This window comes from Mastigoproctus giganteus, chromosome 9, assembly GCF_048544385.1.
Source record: "Mastigoproctus giganteus isolate SK-2022 chromosome 9, ASM4854438v1, whole genome shotgun sequence".
In the NCBI taxonomy this organism is placed as follows: domain Eukaryota; kingdom Metazoa; phylum Arthropoda; class Arachnida; order Uropygi; family Thelyphonidae; genus Mastigoproctus; species Mastigoproctus giganteus.
Genome location: NC_143583.1, coordinates 230552386 through 230571854, shown reverse-complemented (window position 1 = coordinate 230571854; position 19469 = coordinate 230552386). Strand labels below are relative to the sequence as shown.

Below are 19469 nucleotides of genomic sequence, written 5' to 3'. Positions count from 1 at the left end.
TTCTTCTCCTCGTAGATTAGTTTGTAACCCAGAAGTGTAACCAAGAGTAACCCAGAAGTGTAAGCAATGGCATTGTTTACACTTGCTGCCACTTTGGTGAACCTCTCAGCATTAGGATCTTGAGCCCTGAAAGATGATAGTGCTTTATCTATTAAAGAAAAAGCTACAGCTAGCTGCTTGCAGGTGAAATTTTTTTTAACAACTTCTTCCTCTTCAGTGGCCTCCTGTTGTGTTCGAAGAGATCTTTGTTGGTCAGCTCCTGAGAGTGGCTTTCCAACAATTGGTAAACACCTCCGCCTCAAGATCCAATTGTTTCCTGAGCTCTACCATATTTTTTGAGACTGACTCTACCTCTTCAAATGTACAGAAGCCATGAGCAAATTGTGGGATGAGTTTCTTCCAGATCCCATTCATATTTGACGATGTTATCTCATGCCAGGCAGCATCTATATTCTTGATTGCATCGTAGATGTTATATTCCTTCTACAACTGCTTTGTCATTCCACCCTCTCCTTCTGTTGCTGTTAAGGCTTCCTTAAAAGTTCTTCGTGTGTAATAAGCCTTGAATGTTAAAATAACTCCCTGATCCATTGGCTGTAAGAGGGAGGTGGTATTAGGAGGCAGGTACACCACTTTAAAATTAGAATGAAAATCATCCAGGTGAGGGGGATGGCCAGGAGCATTGTCCAGTACTAACAGTTTCTATAAAACAGGATCTTGTATGGAAATTTGTTTTCAGCACAGTAATTTTCTACTTGTGGTATGAAATGTTTTTGGAACCACTTCTTGAAGATTCAAGAGTAACCCAGAATTAAGAGTTAGACATCCAGATGACTGGAAGTGAAGCTTTGATAATGCCTTTGCGTGCGAAAACACTTGGATTTTCTGCATGGTACACTAACAGTGGTTTGAGTTTGCAGCTGCCGGCAGCATTTTCCCCCAGCAGTAGAGTTAGCTGGTCCTTTGCTGCCTTGTAACCGAGCATTTTCTTTTCCTCCTTCATAATTTACGTGTGATCAGGCATTTTTTTCCAAAACAAGCCAGTTTCATCTACATTAAAGATCTGTTCTGGCTTGTAATCATTAACAATAATGTCCCACAAGAACTCTGGATATTGTCTGGCAGCTTCCTCATCAGCACTAGCTGCCTCACCGCTCACTTTGACATGCATCAGATTTGTTCATACCTTGAAGCATTGGAATCCTCCATGAATTGCATTAAAGGTCTCTTCAGCAGCACTTTCACTATGTTTTACTCTTTATATCTTCAAATAAACTTTTTGCTTTTTCTTGAATGATCTGTAAGCTACAGAAAACATATGTCCTGTAAGCTACAGGACATATGTTTTCACTGCTTATCCTTCCAGCCACGCACTTAAAAGTTTCTCCATTTCCTCAATCACTGGACTTCTTTTCTTACTTATAATTGTGGACTGCATTAGCACAGAATACTTTACATGTTCAAGAATTCGCTCTTTGTCCTGAAAATTGTGTACATGGTAGAGTAACTGAAGCCCAACACATGTGCTACATCAGCCTGCTTCTCACCCTTTTCCACTCGTTTTATAATATCTAGTTTCATTTCCATTGTAATAGAGTGCCGTTTACCACTACTGCTCTTGCTTCTTTTTTGCTCTGTGGCCATGTTAGGGATATAGCAATATATTTTGTGCTACAGGAAAATCACTGATCTTCCTCTGAACAAGAAGAGCAAAAAAACTGAGGGATCAGGATTAGACAAGCATCAGCAGCAGGCAGTCGTACAGTTGCTGACACAGTGGATCTCTGCTTTTTGATTGGTTTACTATATGATCAAATCACTTTACAATGGACTCTCCATAATAAAATACTATTCACTATAAGATATGTAGTAAGTGCCAGTCATTGTAATCTTGTTTGCAAACTGAATTTTAATTCTATTAAACTGTGGTTCTAATAAGTGAAAATAGGAGGGATATTATCCACAGGCTATAAAAGTAAAACTATAAAGCACAAATTTACATTTTATTACTTACCAATTAATAAAGTCTGCATGGGAAGCACAGTGGTATCGGTCACTGTCCTCCCCACACCAGGTGGAAAAGGCCCGGGTTCGAATCCCGTCGATGACGTGAGGAACTATGGTGTGCTCTTTTTTCACACTGTGGCTGAGTTAGTTGGTCTCAAGCATAGGTAGCAAAGGTTTTTCCTACAGAAAAGGGTTTTTCTTCCAGCAAAACAGACAAATCGACCAGAGAATGCACGCAATTTACAGACGCAATACATGTATGGGTACATGAAAGAAATTTCTGGATGATCCTAAAGTAATTCTTTTTTTTTTTTTTTTACCAATTAACAAAATTAAATAAGTGAAAATCGGAAGACCATTTTCCACAGGTTAGCAAAATAAAAATAAATTTACGCTTACATACATAGCTTAGTTACTAATTGATATTTCTGTTCACTGACATGGAAGGCGAAACACATTTCACCATAATAATGTAAAAACCCACAGAATTCCAGCTATGGGTACTGTATATTATCGCAAATTCAATAAGATCGAGTTTACTACTCATTTATAATAGATGCACTAACAGAAACGTCCAATAAATCAGAAAGTGGAAATTGTTTTTTATTGTTTTATGGTTGTGAACTCCAAAAATGTGATTTAGAAAAATATCACAAAGACGTTCAAAACGGATTCTTATAATCAAATATAACCAATATAGCAATAAACAGCGAAAGTGTAGTGCATTTTAAAAGTGATTTTTTTGTGTTGTGCTCATGTGACATAAATTTATATAAAACTAATATAATTTCCATTATAAAAGTGACCTTTTAGAGAGATAAATAGCATAGTTATATAGTGAAAATTTCGACTTCTGCGATCTTGGAACGAATTACAAAAAAAAAAAAAAAAAAAAATGTGCTATTCAGTTTACACGATACTATGGTGTCTCTGGAACAGATTAATTAATATCTTAAAGCTGGGGTTCACTTTCCATGGCAGCTGAGTTTGGTACTTCGCGCGCGTGGTCCAAAACTGTTGACATATTTTCGATATACAGTATTTTTATTAATTTTGAGAAGCTTTGTACATAAGTTGTTTGTATGTAAGCAGAGGAGTGCCTGCACATTATTATTTGACATGTAAGAGAGTTTTGCACCACAGAAGAAGGGAAATTGAAACTCACTTATATTTATGCTTTTGTAATTCAAACACTGCTAGCTGATTAATAAGGCTGCATTGGTCTGCAAAAGACAATATAATAAATAAATAAATAAATATATATATAAATTTATTTAAAATAAATTTTATTTGATTTTTTACTATTTTAAAATTTATAATTAAATTCAGTGGTAAAATTAAATTATTTCAACATTGTCACTGCAAAACTTTAGTTTTTTTTATTTATTTTATTTTTAATTCTGTTTGGAGTACACCAATATTTCATCTCTTCTTAATAGATTACACTAATTACTGTAAGAAATTTTATTTTTAATAATAATTAAATAATTAAAATGTTTTACATCTTTTAGTTAAAAGAACAAAAAAAAAAAAATAAAAATTTTAAAAAATGTTATGATATAAAATATAAAGATTTCTTCCATTTTCCAATTTTAAAAACCATTAATGTTTAAAATTTCAAAAATGCTTGCACATATATTTATGCTTGTTAGGTGTATAAAAAGTAACATCAAAATTTTTTCAAAATCTATTTAAAATTTAGTACTCCACGAATTATGCAAAATTTTAATATCACACGTTAGCTATCTATTATGAGTGAATATCACCTCCCATTCAGAATAATGCATTTGTTATTATTTTAAAATGCCAAGTGGCATCAAAGACATTTCTACGTCAAGGCATACCATAATAAGATGGTATGGTGCATCATAACAAGATGCTCTTTCGGGATAAATGCATTGCTGATGTTTGTTTCAGCTTTGACCATGAGATTCAGCAATGACTGATTTTTTCTGAAACAAAACTAGTTATCAGAGATTAGATTTCTGGTGTATTATTTTTTCTAGGCTTTTACCAAAGCAGGTGGTAAGAGAAATAGGTCTATAGTTGTGAAGGATAGAGTGACCTTTCCTTGGTTTGGGAATTGCCAGTACACAGGAGTGATGCCAGCAAGTGGGAAATGAATGTTCAATGAAGATACGATTGTAGAAGGTCAGCAGCAAGGATAATGATTTGTTATCTAAGTGTTAAAGCATTATACAATATACTCTGTTGGGACCATGAGCACTGTTCTTTGAAGTAAATCACACATCGTATGGAAAAATGACACAACTCAAAAACTGTCGAATTTGAGTTAATATAATAGGAAGATGAACAAGCTTGAACTCTACATCCTAGAAAAAATTACATATTTATAACTCAATTTTGAGCCAGTAGAGTGCAGTTGCTTTTCCACTAAGTAGGTATCGCCACTGGTCACAGTAGAAAAGTGACACATCAGAATTGTAACAGACAAGATTATCTTTGTTGTGCTGGTAAAATTACACTTTTTTTTAATTGTGACTGGGTGATAGAGTTGATATTTTCTTATTCTATTACAAATATAAATTAATCTGTTTTAACTTTATAATTTCAGAACTTAAAAGTGATAAAGTACAGTGTTTCTTCTGGAACGAGTGTGAAGGTAACTGGGGGACCACAGAAAGAGACAGCCAGATCCGTAAACAGTACTGATCTTGAGATTAGTAGAATAAATTATTAGAATAAATAAATAAATAAATAAATTAGTAGTACAATAGAAGAACAAATTCACTGTTGCCATGTACATGCATACTTATCTACACTGAGTATTTAAACTCAGTCCATCACTCAAAATTTCCTAATTACAGGACATACAAAAAATGAAAGGGATAATGTGCATTCTGTGATAGAAAACCACCTTCACAGTTTTGAAACTTCAGTGTCTATGTTAGCTTACTTGTAAATACAATGTGTTTTCCTTTCTTTTAATTCAATCAATGTTTGAAAGAATTTGAATATTTATAATGTACATCCCTCTAGGCAAACCAGGCTGTTCCAGGTGTGCCCACAAAGGTGGAAATAAAATGATGGTAATAATAATTGAGAGTCATTGCAGTACAAGTAAACACATGGGTTGGTTGTGTTAGGATAGCTAAGAATAGGAACAGGTGCATGTATACTTGTGTGTACACCAATGCTAGGAGTTTGGTAAATAAATTTGATGAATTTGAGGTATTGCTCAAAGCATCAAAGGCGGATATTGTTGGGATATCAGAGACGTGGTGTCACATAGATATAAGAAATCCAGAACTGGAATTTGGGGAGTACAACATCTACAGAAAAGATAGACAGGATAGGAAGGGAGGAGGGATTATGCAATTAGTTAAGAAACACACAAAATCCAAGAAAGTGAAGCCAGTCAACATCGCTGGACAGTGCAGTGTGGATTGCAGTTTGGTGTGACATAAGCATTGGGAGATCAAAATTGAGAGTAGGAGTGTGCTGTTGTTGTTGTTGTTATTTGGTTTTTAGGAGCATTAGCAACTAAGGCCATATTGCTCCGGGATATGCGGTGGTCATTTCCTGACCTTTCCGCATCCTCCGTATTTGGTGGTGACAGGCTCGAACCCCAGTCTAATCAAGAAGCATGTGCTACGCACTGTTGCTCCTTCCCACCTGGCTACAGTAGGAGTGTGCTATAGGCCTAATGACTCTGATGAGTATAATAAGAAACTGTACAGGGAAATAGAGTGGGCCAGTAAATCAGAGAGTCCTATAAGGGGGGATTTTAATTTCCCAGATATTGACTGGAATTTGTGGGTTGGTCACTCACACATTAGCAAGGCTTTTGTGGATTTATTGGATGATTCTTTTCTACATCAGCATGTTCGGGAGGCAACTACAGGGAGTAATACTCTTGATTTGATTATCAGTAGTGATTTTTCATGCATTAAGAATCTGCAGATAAAGGAACCACTAGGTGGCAGTGATCACAGTGTGCTGAAGTGGGATTTACTCAAAGAGGTAACTACCATCAGGAGTAAGGGGAAGGGTTATTCCTTTCGTAAAGGCAACTACGGTCTGAGACAGTATTTAAATTTTATACAGTGGGACCAACTGATGATGTTACAACAGCAAATTCAAAATGGGAAGCATTCAAAGAACTTATCTTGGAAGCTACTAAGGCTTTACATACCAACTAAGAAATATTGTTCAACGTTTAGGACTAAAGGATGTCAGATGAACTAATGAGACACATGGCAGAGAAGAAAAATGCATGGGATACATATAAATTAACACATGATATGATAGATATAAGCTGGTCTGTAACCAAGTTACAAAGAAGGTTACGCAGGCAAAGGCAGATTATGAGAAATCTTTGGCAAAGGATGCAAAGAAAAACAGCAAAGAGTTCTTTACTTATGTAAACTCTATTAGATAGTATGAATCAGAGCTGTGCTACTCAATAGGTATATTGAGGTATACCCCTCTTATTATTTTACTATATTATGTAAACTCTAGAAGGAAGGGGATGAATCAGATTGGTCCACTTGATATCGATGGTTCAACTGTTGATTATCCTGCTCAGGTAGCTACCAAACTAAATGAATATTTTGCATCAACATTCACACATGAGGAGTTATTCAGCGAGGGGAATGCCAGAGGTGTATTCAACTCCGGCAGTAAGCTGTATTCAACTCTGGCAATAATCTTGTAATAACTGAGACTAAGAAAGGCACCTGGGGTGGATGGGATCTATCCAGTTATATTAAAGGAGGCAGCAAAGGAAGTAAGCAAACCCTTAGCCATAATTATTATGAGAGCTTCCTTGGACTCAGGGGAGGTACCCATAGACTGGAGATGTGCAAATGTGACCCCAATTCACAAAGGAGGATCAAAGGCCGACACAAGTAATTATAGACTTGTGAGTTTAACTTCTGTTGCAGGAAAATTATTGAAGGCACTGGTTAAAGAAGTACTGCAGGATCATCTAGTCAACACTTCAGTTATAGCTCGGACACAGCATGGTTTTGCTAAGGGAAAGTCTTGCCTGACCAATTTGATTGGATACTATGATGCAGTCACAAAAGAGCTGGATGCAGGGAATAACTTTGTTATTACATAATTGGATCTTAGAAAGGCTTTTCATACTATTGCACATGGAAGACTGCTGCACAAATTGGAGCAGTGTGGCATTGGAGGCAAAGTGCAGCTATGGATAAAGGGATGGTTGAGAGGTAGAAGACAGAGAGTGGTAATCAATGGACACTGCTCATCATGGACTAATGTTATTAGTGGAGTCCCACAGGGTTCAGTATTGGGTCCATTATTGTTTTCTGTATTTATAAATAATATTGATGATGGTATATCAAGCTTAATGTCCAAGTTTGCAGACGATACAATGGTTGGCAGGGTTGTTAAGGACACTACTGATGCTATGCTGCTGCTGCAACAGGATCTGGAAAGCTTGAGCAGATGGGCTGAGAGGTGGAAAATGAAGTTTAATATTGACAAATGTAAAGTACTACATATGGGAAACAGCAAGCAACATATCAACTCTGTGGTACTACACTGACAGTGGTAGAGAATGAAAATGACCTGGGGGTAATTATGCAGGCAGATATGAAGTTCTCTGAGCAGTGCAGATGGGCTGCAAGAGTAGCTCATGGTGTCTTGTCAATGATATACAGGAATTTTGCTAGCAGGGATATGGAGGTGATTATTCCCTTGTACAAGGCAATGGTCAGGCCACACCTTGAGTACTGTATACAAGTCTGGAGGCCTCATTTCAAGAAGGATGTAGAGCTGCTGGAACAAGTACAGAGAAGGGCAACAAGATTAGTGAATGGAACAAAGGGTTGCTCTTAAGAAGAAAGGCTTAAGTTTTGCAAATTACAGTGTCTGGAGACTAGGCACCGGCGAGGTGATCTGATAGAGGTGTATAAAGCCTTGAATGGTTTGAGCATGCTGAATGCTTATGGGATTCTTCCTCTTGCTCAGAATAATCACCTGAGAGGCATAAATTCAAATTGAGGAAAGACAGATGTAGGATGGATGTGCGGAAATTTTCCTTTAGCCAGCGGGTAGTTGGTTGGTGGAACAGACTTCCATCCCTTGTTGTGGAAGTTGATAGCCTAAATAAATTTAAGGCTCAGCTGGACAGGTATTTCGAACGAACCGAGGGGTGAAGTGGAAGTTTTTTTTTTTTTTTTTGTTTTTTTTTGGCTGATGCTGCATAAGCTTGCTTTCTTGCATCATATGCCAATGCTAATGCTAATAATAATAATTATTAATAATATAAGCACTGGGAAAGGGAAAATGAGAGTAGGTGTGTGTTGTAGACCTAATGAATCTGACGAGCATAATGAGCAATGCTGCAGAGAAATAGATTGGGCCAGTAAATCAGAATGTCTTATAATGGGAGACTAACTTTCTAGATAATGACTGGAACTTGTGGGTTTGTCACTTGCCCACTAGCAGGAATTTTGTGGATTTATTGGATGACTGTTTTCCACAGCAACATGTTTGAGAGGCAACCATAGGGAGTAATGCTCTTGATCAGATTATCAGCAGGGTTTCTTCATGTGTTCTGCAGATAAAGGAACCACTAGGTGGCAGTGATCACCGTGTACTGATGTGGGATTTACTTAAAGATGTGACTACCATCAGGGATAAGGGGAAGAGTTTTTGCTTTCGTAAAGGTGACTACAGGTGTCTCAGAGTTTTTAAATTCTACACAGTGAGATCAACTGATGATGTTAGCAACGGTGCATTCAAATTGGGAAGCCTTCGGGGACATAATCTTGGAGGCTACTAGGCTTTTCATACCAATTTAGAAATACTGTTCAAGGTTTAGGCCTAAATGGATGCCAAATGAATTATTGAAGCTTGTGGAATAGACGAAAAATGCATGGAATGCATATCAATTATCAGGCGACACAGAAGCCTATGGCAGATATAAGCTAGTCTTGTAATCACGTCTTGTGACTTGATTAGGCAGGTGAAAGCAGGAGGTTAGGCAGGTGAAAGCAGATTACAGGAAATCTTTGGCAAAGGATGTAAAGAAATACCAAAAAGTTCTTTACTTATGTAAACTCTAGAAGGAAAGGGATGATTTATATTGGTCCACTTAACACAGATGGTTTGATTATTGATGATCATGCTCAGGTAGCTGATAAACTGAATGCGTATTTTGCATCTATATTCACATGAAGAGTTATTCAAGGAGGGGAATATCAGAAGTTTATCAAACTCTAACAGGGAGCTAAGTGATTTTGTAATAACTGAGAGGAAAGTGGAGGAGAAATTGAAGTTAAATATAAGGAAGGCACCTAGGGTGGATGGGATCTATCCAGTTATAATAAAGAAGGCAGCAAAGAAAGTAAGCAAACCGTTAACCATAATTATGAAAGCTTCCTTGGACTCAGGGGTGGTCCCCATGGACTGGAGATGTGCAAATGTGTCACCAATTCACAAAAGGGGAATCAGCTTTAGTTCAGACACAGCATGGATTTGTTAAGGGGAAGTTTTGTTTGACAAATTTGATTGGACAGTATTGTGTGGTCACAAAGGAATCGTATGCAAAGAATAATTTTCATATCATCTATACTTGGATTTTAGGTAAGCTTTTGATACTGTGGCACATTAAAGACTACTGTACAAATTGGAGCAGTATGGCATTAAGGACAAGTTGCTACAATGGATAAAAGGAGAGTTGAGTGGGAGAAGACAATGGACACTGCTCTTCGTGGACTAATATTATTAAAGGAGTCCCCCCCGGGGGGGGGGGTTCAGTGTTGGGCCCATTGTTGTTTTTTGTATTTATCAATGTTATTGATGAAGGTATATCAGGGTTAATGTTTAAGTTTGCAAATGATATGAAGGTTGGCAGGGTTGTTAATGATAGTAAGTTACTGCAACAGGATCTGGAAAAGTTGAGCAGATGGGTTGAGGGATAGCAACTGAAGTTTAACATTGACAAATGTAAAGTACTGCATATGGGTAGCAGTAACCCCAGAGTAACGTATCAACTGTGTAGTACTACACCCAAGGTAGTGGAGAATGAAAAGGACTTGGGGGTAATTGTGCTGTCAGATATGAAGTTTCTGAGCAGTGCGAAAAGGCTGCAAGAGTAGCTCATGGTGTCTTGCCAATGATATACAGGAATTTTGCTAGCATGGATAAGGGGGTGATTGTACCTTTGTATAAAGCAATCAGGTCAGGCCACACCTTGAGTACTGTATACAGGTCTAGAAGACTCATTTTAGGAAAGATGTAGAGCTGATTGAATGAGTACAGAGAAGGGCAACAAGATTGGTGAGTGGTACAAAGGGTTGGTGTTACCAAGAAAGGCTTAAGGTTCTGTAAATTTCAGCTTCTGGAGGGCAGGCACCTGCGAGGTGATCTAAGTGAGGTGTATAAGGCCTTGAATGGATTGAGCAATCTCAATGCTAATGAGATTCTTACTATTGCTCAGATTAATTATCTGAGGGGACATAAATTCAAATTAAGGAAAGCTAATTGTAGAATAGATTTGCAGAAATTTGCCTTTAGCCAGCGAGTGGTTGATAGTTGGAACAAACCTCCATCCTCTGTAGTGGAGGTCGACAACTTAAATAAGTTCACGGCAGAACTAGACAAGCATTTGGAGTGAAAGGATGAGTGAAATGGGAAGTTTTTTTTTGGCTGATGCTATATAAGGTTGCTTTCTTGCATCATATGCCTCTAATGCTAATGAGTCTCAAGAATTTTGTCTCTGCTATTAGCATTAGCATTAGTAGAGGCATTTGATGCAAGAAAGCAAGCTTATGCAGCATCAGCCAAAAAAAAAAAAAAAAACACTTCCACTTCACCCCTCTGTTTGTTCAAAATACCTGTCCAGCTGAGCCTTAAACTTATTTAGGCTATCAACTTCAACGACAAGGGATGGAAGTCTGTTCCACCAACCAACCACCCACTGGCTAAAGGCAAATTTCCACACGTCTATCCTACATCTGTCTTTCCTCAATTTGAATTTATGCCCTCTCAGGTGATTATTCTGAGCGAGAGGAAGAATCCCATCAGCATTGAGCATGCTCAAACCAACTATTACTGGAATGGTGCTTTGTCCAAGTCATAATTCAGGCCGGGGTTGGAGGTTAAGTTTATGACAAAAATGGATGCAAATGGTCTTCTCTGGTGAGAACTTGAAACCATTGGCCGTGGCCCAGGAGTTTAGATGGTCAGTGTCTTGTTGCAATTTTTTCTCAATAATCCTCATATTGCATGATTGAGAAAATATGCTGAAGTCAGTGCACTGTGTATAGTTGGAGGAAGTTGTTTGGTAATGGAATTTGCTTTTATGGCAAAAAATGTGACACTTAAGACAGACCCTTGTGGTAACTCCATCCTCTTGACAAAAAGCCTGGGAAAAGGGATGATCCTACTCAAATTGGAAATAACAGCAGGATAAATTTTTAATAAAAACATGGATGCCTCTTAGACTGAGGTTATAAAGGTCTATTAAAATACCAAATTTCCAAGTTGTGAAGTATGCCATTTTCCATGTCATAGAAGATGGACACCAAGTATTCACTTTTTAGGAAAGCATCTCAAATAGATGCTTCCAGTCTAATTAAATGGTCCAGAGAGGACCTGTTTCTTTGGAAGCCACACTGAAACTGAGAGAAAGTCATTTGATTCTAAATATTCCAAAGATATTTTATCTTTCCAATATTTTATACAGACAACTAGTCAGAGCAATAGGACGATAGTTTCTCGGAGATTTAGGATCCTTTCCTGGCTTGGCAAAAGCAAGAATAATTGTGTTGTGCAGGTATTCGGAAACTGCTCTTTGAGGAAGATTCCATTATACAGGAAGAACAGAAGGTCCAGGATTTTGGTGAAAGGTGTTTGATCATTTCATAATGGATGTTGTCTGGTCCAACAGCAGTAGCCTTTGTAAGGGCAAGTGCTGTTTTCAGCTCATGGTTGGTAAATGGCCCATTATATGGGTGGAAACCCATTAATGTAAAATTAAAGGCTTGTTTTTCAATTTTATATTTAAGGACCAGACACTCTAGGGAGCAGGATGATGTGAGAAAATGTTTCCCCAAGAGCATTGCAGCAAGGTCTGCAATAGTACTTCCCATTATATTCCAGGACTGATGAGGGGTGTGGAGTGTACTTTCCCTTCATTTTCCAGACCACCTTAGTGCTGGTCGTCTGGGTAATAGATGACGTGAAATGGATCCACAATTCCTTTTGACTCTGAAAGCAGATGAAACATGCTTTGGCTCGTGCACATTTAAAAGATAGGAGGTTGGCCGTGGTAAGATATCTTCGGAATATCCATCAAACTCTGTTTCGAGCCTTTTTTTTGCTGCTGTGCATTCAGCATTCCACAAAGGTTTTGGTTACCCTTATCTACTCTAAGTGAAATTTAAAAAAATAGAGGAGAGAGATTTCAGAATTACAATCTAGAATAACAGTAAAATCTCTATCCAGGTAAACTTTCTTGGAATTGCAGTTGCAATGCCATGGACGATACTTTATGTACGTAACTGCATCATGGATAGGCTCTTGACTGACTGCACTGATGTTAAAATTTTCCTGATGTTGAGAGGCATTCTGGTCAGCCTAATCCACTGCAGTAACCTAACAAGAAAACATGGCCTCCCATTAATTAGGGTGGCTATTACAGGGAAGTGATCACTTCCATATGGTGGAAGAGAATCATTAGCATTAGCATTAACATATGCCTCTACTAATGCTAATGATTCTCTTCCACCTCCCAAGAGAATGTAGAAGAGAAGGGGAGCAGATAGAAAGATCAACTGCAGAAAATGTATGGGTAGGCGTGTGGATAAAGGTGTTTGTTCCCACATTTAGGAGGGAGAGGCCATTGTCAGTGAGCATATGCTCCACTGACAATGATGTTACAACTACTGCATAGGGTGTTACCTCCATTGAAATCACTACGAAGGAAAGGGGAAGGCAGCTGCATAATGAGATCAAGGTGTCTCTGGGAGATATCAGCCCCAGGTGGCAAATACATCGAACAGACAGTTAATCAAAACCCAACCGTAAGGCGAACTGCTAGCGCTTCTAAGTGAGTGGAAAGCAGCATAGGTTGGAAAGGGGTCTGATTGCCCACAATGATGGCAACTCCTCCATGGACAGGTCTACCCCCACTTCTGTCCTTACATACGATCATAATATTATGAAATGATGGGGTTTCATTTGCCTTCAAATATGTTTCCTGCAAGCAAAAGCAAACAAGCTTGTCCTTTTGCAGGAGGGCCTTGATTTGTCAGTATTTTTCTGGTATCCAGGGCAATTCCACTGTAAGAATTTAGCCATTATTTTGGCCTGGTGGGTCTATCAGGCGGCTTCTGAGGTGATAAAAGCTTACTTTCATCAGTCTTGGATTTATCTTTTTTGGAGAAGTATGGACACTGTCCTGTGACCATTTCTTTCTCTGCAAAGAATTCCAAGATGTTTTGACATGTAACTCCTTCTCCTCGATGACTATATTTTCTTTAGCACTAGGATGTACCTTAGTTTTCTTATTCTTTTCTCTGGCAATTTCTTTTGTTACTAGTGGAGCATTAGGAGGTCCAGATATAGGAGCGGCAGCTGACTGATCCTTCTGTGTGGGTTTTATTGAACTTAGTAGGTAGCATGCGATGGGAGTGAATGACTCCTTTGGTGGTATGGTCATTTCAATCTGAGTTCTGATGGAAAAGCTCCCTGCTACCATCTGAGCATAGGTTAGTTTATTTGTATTCATAGGTTTTACTGTTTTTCGTGCCTCCTGATATGATTATGTTCAGCTCTGCCTTGAGACTTTGAATTTCTTTTTCCTCCTTCTGCCTCTGGCAAGTAAGCAGGGTGTTCTCCTTGGCAGTTAATGCAGGTGGGTTTTGCAGCTGAACATGCAGTTTTGTGGTCTTTTCAGCAATTGAGCGCACGCAAGGGCTCAACAACAGGCCATTTGTGAGTGTCCATATTTCTGGCACTTAAAAGCACCATAGAGCAGCGATTTCCAAACTGGGAGGCATTGCCTTCCTGGGGAGACACGGACTAGTGCAAAAGAAGGTGCGAAAAGTTTAACAGAAATGTAATTTTCGTAACATAACATTAAATTTTATAACCTATTTTTTAAAGCATTTACCGCCACCTATCTCACTCTAACTTCGATATAACACGAGATAAACATTTATTTGCTGAAATGGATTGATTAATTATGACTGATATGATGTAATGTAATATATATATATATAATTTAGTGCGTACTATGTATGACATATATAGGTAGATTGCATAGTATAGCATTAGCTGCCTGGTTGAAAATATGGTTTCAGCGGTGTGCGATTGTGTGTTTTATTGTTTTTGGCATGATTACTTACTGATAATAATCGTTAGTAATTTAGAAGTTGTACTTCTAAATTACTAATGTAATTTAGAACTACAGATGCTTATTATTTCATGTAGTATTAATAATTATTGTATTAACATATTAAAAATAAGAAATTGCACAATTATAGATGCTTTACTTCATGGGAGGCACCGGGAAAATTTTACAGGTCAAGAGAGGCGTAGGCTCAGAAAGTTTGAGAACCGCTGCCTTAGAGGATTTGGCACATATGGACTACTGGACAGCTAATGTAGCTGGCCTTGATTTCATTAGGAGACGTTGAGTTCAATGTTAGAATGATGTTTCTTGTGGGAACAAGTTTCCCATTCCTACGCATGAATTGTTTTGCAGCTGTCACTCCTTGGAGTTTCAGTTCAGAACAGATTTCCTCTTCACTCACATCCATGAGATTCCATTCGGCAATGATACCATGGAATGAGTGTCTTATGGGAGCTAACAGTGATGGGCATTCTCCTGATCGATGTGGCTCAGAGAAGCTGTTCTGAATACCTGTTACTTCTGGTCTCTACAAGGATGTCGCCTGACTGAAGCTGTTTTACTGATTTAAGAGATCTTGCCAACCCTTCCAGACCCTTCTGAATAAAGAAAGGTGACATTTTTCCTATAGCTTTCTCACCAAGTATCAGGATGTTGGATATGGTTTCAGTTTTCTGTCTTTTTGCTGAAGTGACATCAGCAGGGTCAACATCTAATTTTTCAGTTAGGGACCAGGTTGGGGTCCCAGAAAAAATAATTTTATCAGGATTCATAATGGTGGGCTTCCCACCTACCACGGAGCCCAAAAAGATGCCCACTACCTGGCAAGGAGCAATATGGCCTTAGTTGCTAATTCTCCTAAAAACCAAATAACAAACAACCAAACTACCTGGCAAGCAATAAATGTGCTCAGGAGTGGGATGCCAGGGCTACTCAGACACAATGCAGATAAAGCAGGATGCCATTTTTCCTAAGAGCCTTTCACTAGTGGAATGAATTATCAGGTAGTGAGGTGTTGGACCTGATATAACCTCAGTTTTCTGTCTCTTAGCAGAAGAAGAAACTCTTAGCCATAATTATGAGAGCTTCCTTGGACTCAGAGGAGGCCCCCCATGGACTGAAGGTGTGCAAATGTATCACCAATTCACAAAGGGGGCTCATCAAAAGGTGACAAGTAACTATAGACCTGTTAGTTTAACTTGTGTCCAGGGAAAATAATGAAATCACTGGTTAAAGAAGCATTGCAGGATCATCTAGACAAGACTGTAGTAATAGTTAAGACACAGTACGGGTTTGTTAAAGGGAGGTCCTGTCTGACCAATTTGATTGGATACTATGATGTGGTCACAAAGGAACAATGTCAAAAATAATTTTGATATCATATACTTGGATTTCAGGAAAGCTTTTGATATTGTTGCACATGAAAAAATTCTGTACAAATTGGAGAGGTATGGCATTAAGGGTAAGTTGCTACAATGAATAAAGGGATGGTTGAGTGGGAGATGACAGAGAGTGGTAATCAATGGACACTGCTCTTCATGGACAAATGTTATTAGTGTAGTTCCCCAGGGTTCGGTGTTGGGCCCACTGTTTTGTATATTTATCAATGATATTGATGAAGGTGTATTGGGTTTCAATTCCAAGTTTTCAGATGATACAAAGGTTGGCAGGGTTGTTAATGACAGTAAAGGCAGTATGCTACTCTAACTGGATCTAGATAAGTTGGGAAAATGGGCTGAGAAGTGGCAACTGAAGTTTAACATTGACAAATGCAAAGTACTGCATATGGGTAGCAATAACCGAAGAGAAATGTACCAACTGTGTGGTACACCCAGGGAAGCGGAAAGTGAAAAAGACCTGGGGGTAATTGTGCAGTCAAATATGAAGTTTGCTGAACAGTGTAGGCTGGCTGCCAAGGCAGGTCATGGAGTCTTGTCAATGATATATAGGAATTTTGCAAGCAGGGACATGGAAGTGATTATCCCATTATACAAGGCAATAGTCAGGCCACACCTAGAATACTGTGCACAGGTATGGAGGCCTCATTTTAGGAAGGATATAGAGTTGCTAGAACAAGTACAAAGAAGGGCAACAAGATTGGTGAGGGGGGAACAAAGGGGTGCTCTTACCTAGAAAGGCTTAAGTTCTGCAAATTGTAGTGCCTGGAGAGTAGGCATCTGCAAGGTGATCTGATTGAGGTGTATAAGGACTTGAATGGGTTGAGCAAGCTGAATGCTGATGGGATTCTTCCTCTTGTTCAGACTAAGAACCTGAGGGGGCACAGTTTCAAATTGAGGAAAGATAGTTGTAGAATAGATGTGCAGAAATTTTCCTTTAGCAAGCAAGTAGTTGATTGGTGGAACAGGATTCCATCTTTTGTTGTGGAAGCTAATAGCCTAAATAAATTTAAGGCTGAGCTGGACAGGCATTTGGAACGAATGGAGGGGTGAAATGGGAGGTTTTTTTTTTTTTTTTTTGGCTGATGCTGCATAAGCTTGCTTTCTTGCATAGTATGCCTCTACTAATGCTAAAAGTCAATTATTGGGGTCAATATGGTCAAGTTTTCAAATAGGAACTGAGTTGGAGACCCAGAAGAGATATATTTATCAGGATTTCATATTGGTTCAGTGCCCCGGCTCCCTGCCCAGCACGGAGCCCAAATGGATGCCTATTATGCAGCAAGCAATAAATGCGCTCGGGAGTGGGACACCAGGGCTATCCAGACACCATACCCACACTGTGGCCAGCCTGAATCCTGTCCCTCAGACCACTAGGGTAGGGGCATAGCATTGACACGATTGATCCTTGCAGGCGAACCCACTAGCCGATTGATCCTAGACAGTCCATCCAGGAACATCCTTGTTGTTTGAAGCCGGCCCCCTCAATCATCAGGATCCCCCTTTCTGAATTTCCACAGGGTGCAGCACATGGCAAACATGGCAGATTCCACAGATAGCCTGGGACCTAGGCTGTTGGCGTTAGATCCTAGTGATGCTAATCTGGAAGTCCGATGGGTCAAAGCAAGCATGCTGAATTCCAATGGTATTAGTATTAGTATTAGTAACGGCCGTATGGTGCAAGAAAGCCTATGGCTTATGCTGCACCAGCCAAAAAAAAAAAAAAAAAAAAAAAATCCGAACAAAACAATGATAAAAACAAAAATTAAATAAATAAATAAATAATAATAATTAATAAATAAATAAAAATAATAAAATGAAATTAAAAATTAAATAAAAAGGAAATTAATCCTATCATCATATGCGCTTCCCTTACCTGAAAGTACTATCCAGATGACCTTTGAATTTCCCCAAACTGTCGGCCTCTACCACCCATGAAGGCAACTTATTCCAGTAATTTATAACTCGCTGGCTAAAATAAAACTTCCTGCAGTCCAATCTAAACATTTCCCCGCGTAACTTGAATTTATGTCCCCTAGTTCTAGCATCATTTATAATCTTGAAAATTTTGTCCTCATTCATTTTACTGATGCCTCTCAGAGCCTTAAACACCTCAATCAAATCTCCTCTAAGGTGTCTAGTTTCCAAACTCTGCAACCCACATATTCGAAGTCTTTCTTCATAAGGACGCCCTTTTGCCGATCTCACCAGGCGAGTTACCCTTCTTTGCACCCTTTCAAGAAGCTCGATGTCTTTCTTTAGGTGTGGTCTCCATACTTGAACACAGTATTCCAAGTGTGGTCTAACATAGGCCTTATATAATGGGATTATCACGTCCCTATCTCTACTTGCAAAAGTTCGATAGATCATCGATAGGACACCATGGGCCTTCCTTGCAACCTGTTTACAATGCTCAGAGAATTTCATGTCTGACCGTATCGTAACACCCAAGTCCCTTTCCTCCAGTACTGGGTTTAGTTGAACTCCACCAAGTGAATAAGTTATTTTGGGATTACTGTTTCCCAGGTGTAATACCTTACACTTTTTTGGATTAAAGCACAGCTGCCATTTTTCTGACCATTCTTGAAGTCTATCTAGGTCTCTCTGAAGAAGCTCAGCTTGACAGTGATCATTAACTAGTCTTCCAATTTTAACATCATCTGCAAATTTAGACATCACGCCCTCTATCCCTTCATCAATGTCGTTTATGAAAATTAAAAACAACAGTGGTCCTAATACTGATCCTTGGGGAACCCCACTTCTTACATCAACCCAATCTGAGGAATAGCCATTTATCACAACCCTCTGCCTCCTGCCCTGAAGCCATCCTGCTATCCATCTAAGGTAACAGTGATTCCAACCTGTTCCAGCTTATAAAGCAACCGCTCATGTGGGACTGAGTCAAAAGCTTTGCTGAAATCTAAATAAACAATGTCGAAATTATTCCCTAAATCCAGCTCGTGAGTGACCCTTTCGAAATAGCGAACCAGATTTGTTAAACATTATTTTCCCTTTACAAAACCATGCTGAGTATCCTTGAGAATTTCAATTCGATCCAAATGATCCTGAATTCCACCCTTGATCAATGCCTCCATGATTTTCCCTACTACTGAAGTCAGACTGACAGGTCGATAATTTCCCACTTCACTTTTAGAGCCACCCTTATGTATGGGAGATACATTTGCACTTTTCCAATCCAAGGGAATCTCCCCAGAGTCTAGTGATGCTCGCATAACCAGCCTCAGTGGTTCAATGCACTCGCTTGCCGCCTCTCTCAAGATTATAGGGTATATTCCATCAACTCCAGGAGCCTTACTAGTCTGTAGGCTTGAAAGTTTTTTCATTAAATAATCTTGCGAAATTTCAATATCATTAATTACATATTTTTTAACTTCGCTCCCACAATTTCCCATTGCCACAAAAGGCTTTTCATTTGTAAATATCGATGCAAAATAACTGTTGAGTTCATCTGCAATGGCAGCTGGTGTATTTATTACTATCCCCTTTCCCTTACGTAAAGGTCCGATCTGGTTTGTCCTGCTCTTCTTGGCATTTATATATGTGAAGAATTCTTTATACCCCCTCTTTGCTCTGTTTGCTAGTGATTTCTCATAAACTGCCTTTGCCTGTCGAACCTTTTCTGTGGCTCTATTACACATCACCTTGTAGCTGTTATAGGCTTCAGTACTTTTTATTGCTCTGTAACGTTT

The 19469-nt window shown here is 38.8% G+C and overlaps 1 protein-coding gene across 1 annotated transcript in view; it reads right to left on the bottom strand.

Moving 5' to 3' along the window:
* The window catches only part of Rad17 (Rad17 checkpoint clamp loader component), a 382411-nt gene that overhangs the window by 13097 nt on the left and 349845 nt on the right, over nucleotides 1-19469 (bottom strand). Inside the window, exon 16 of the mRNA XM_090380952.1 lies at nucleotides 3173-3230. Coding sequence (XP_090237078.1) covers nucleotides 3173-3230 — 58 coding nt within the window. The remainder of the gene's footprint in view (nucleotides 1-3172; nucleotides 3231-19469) is intronic.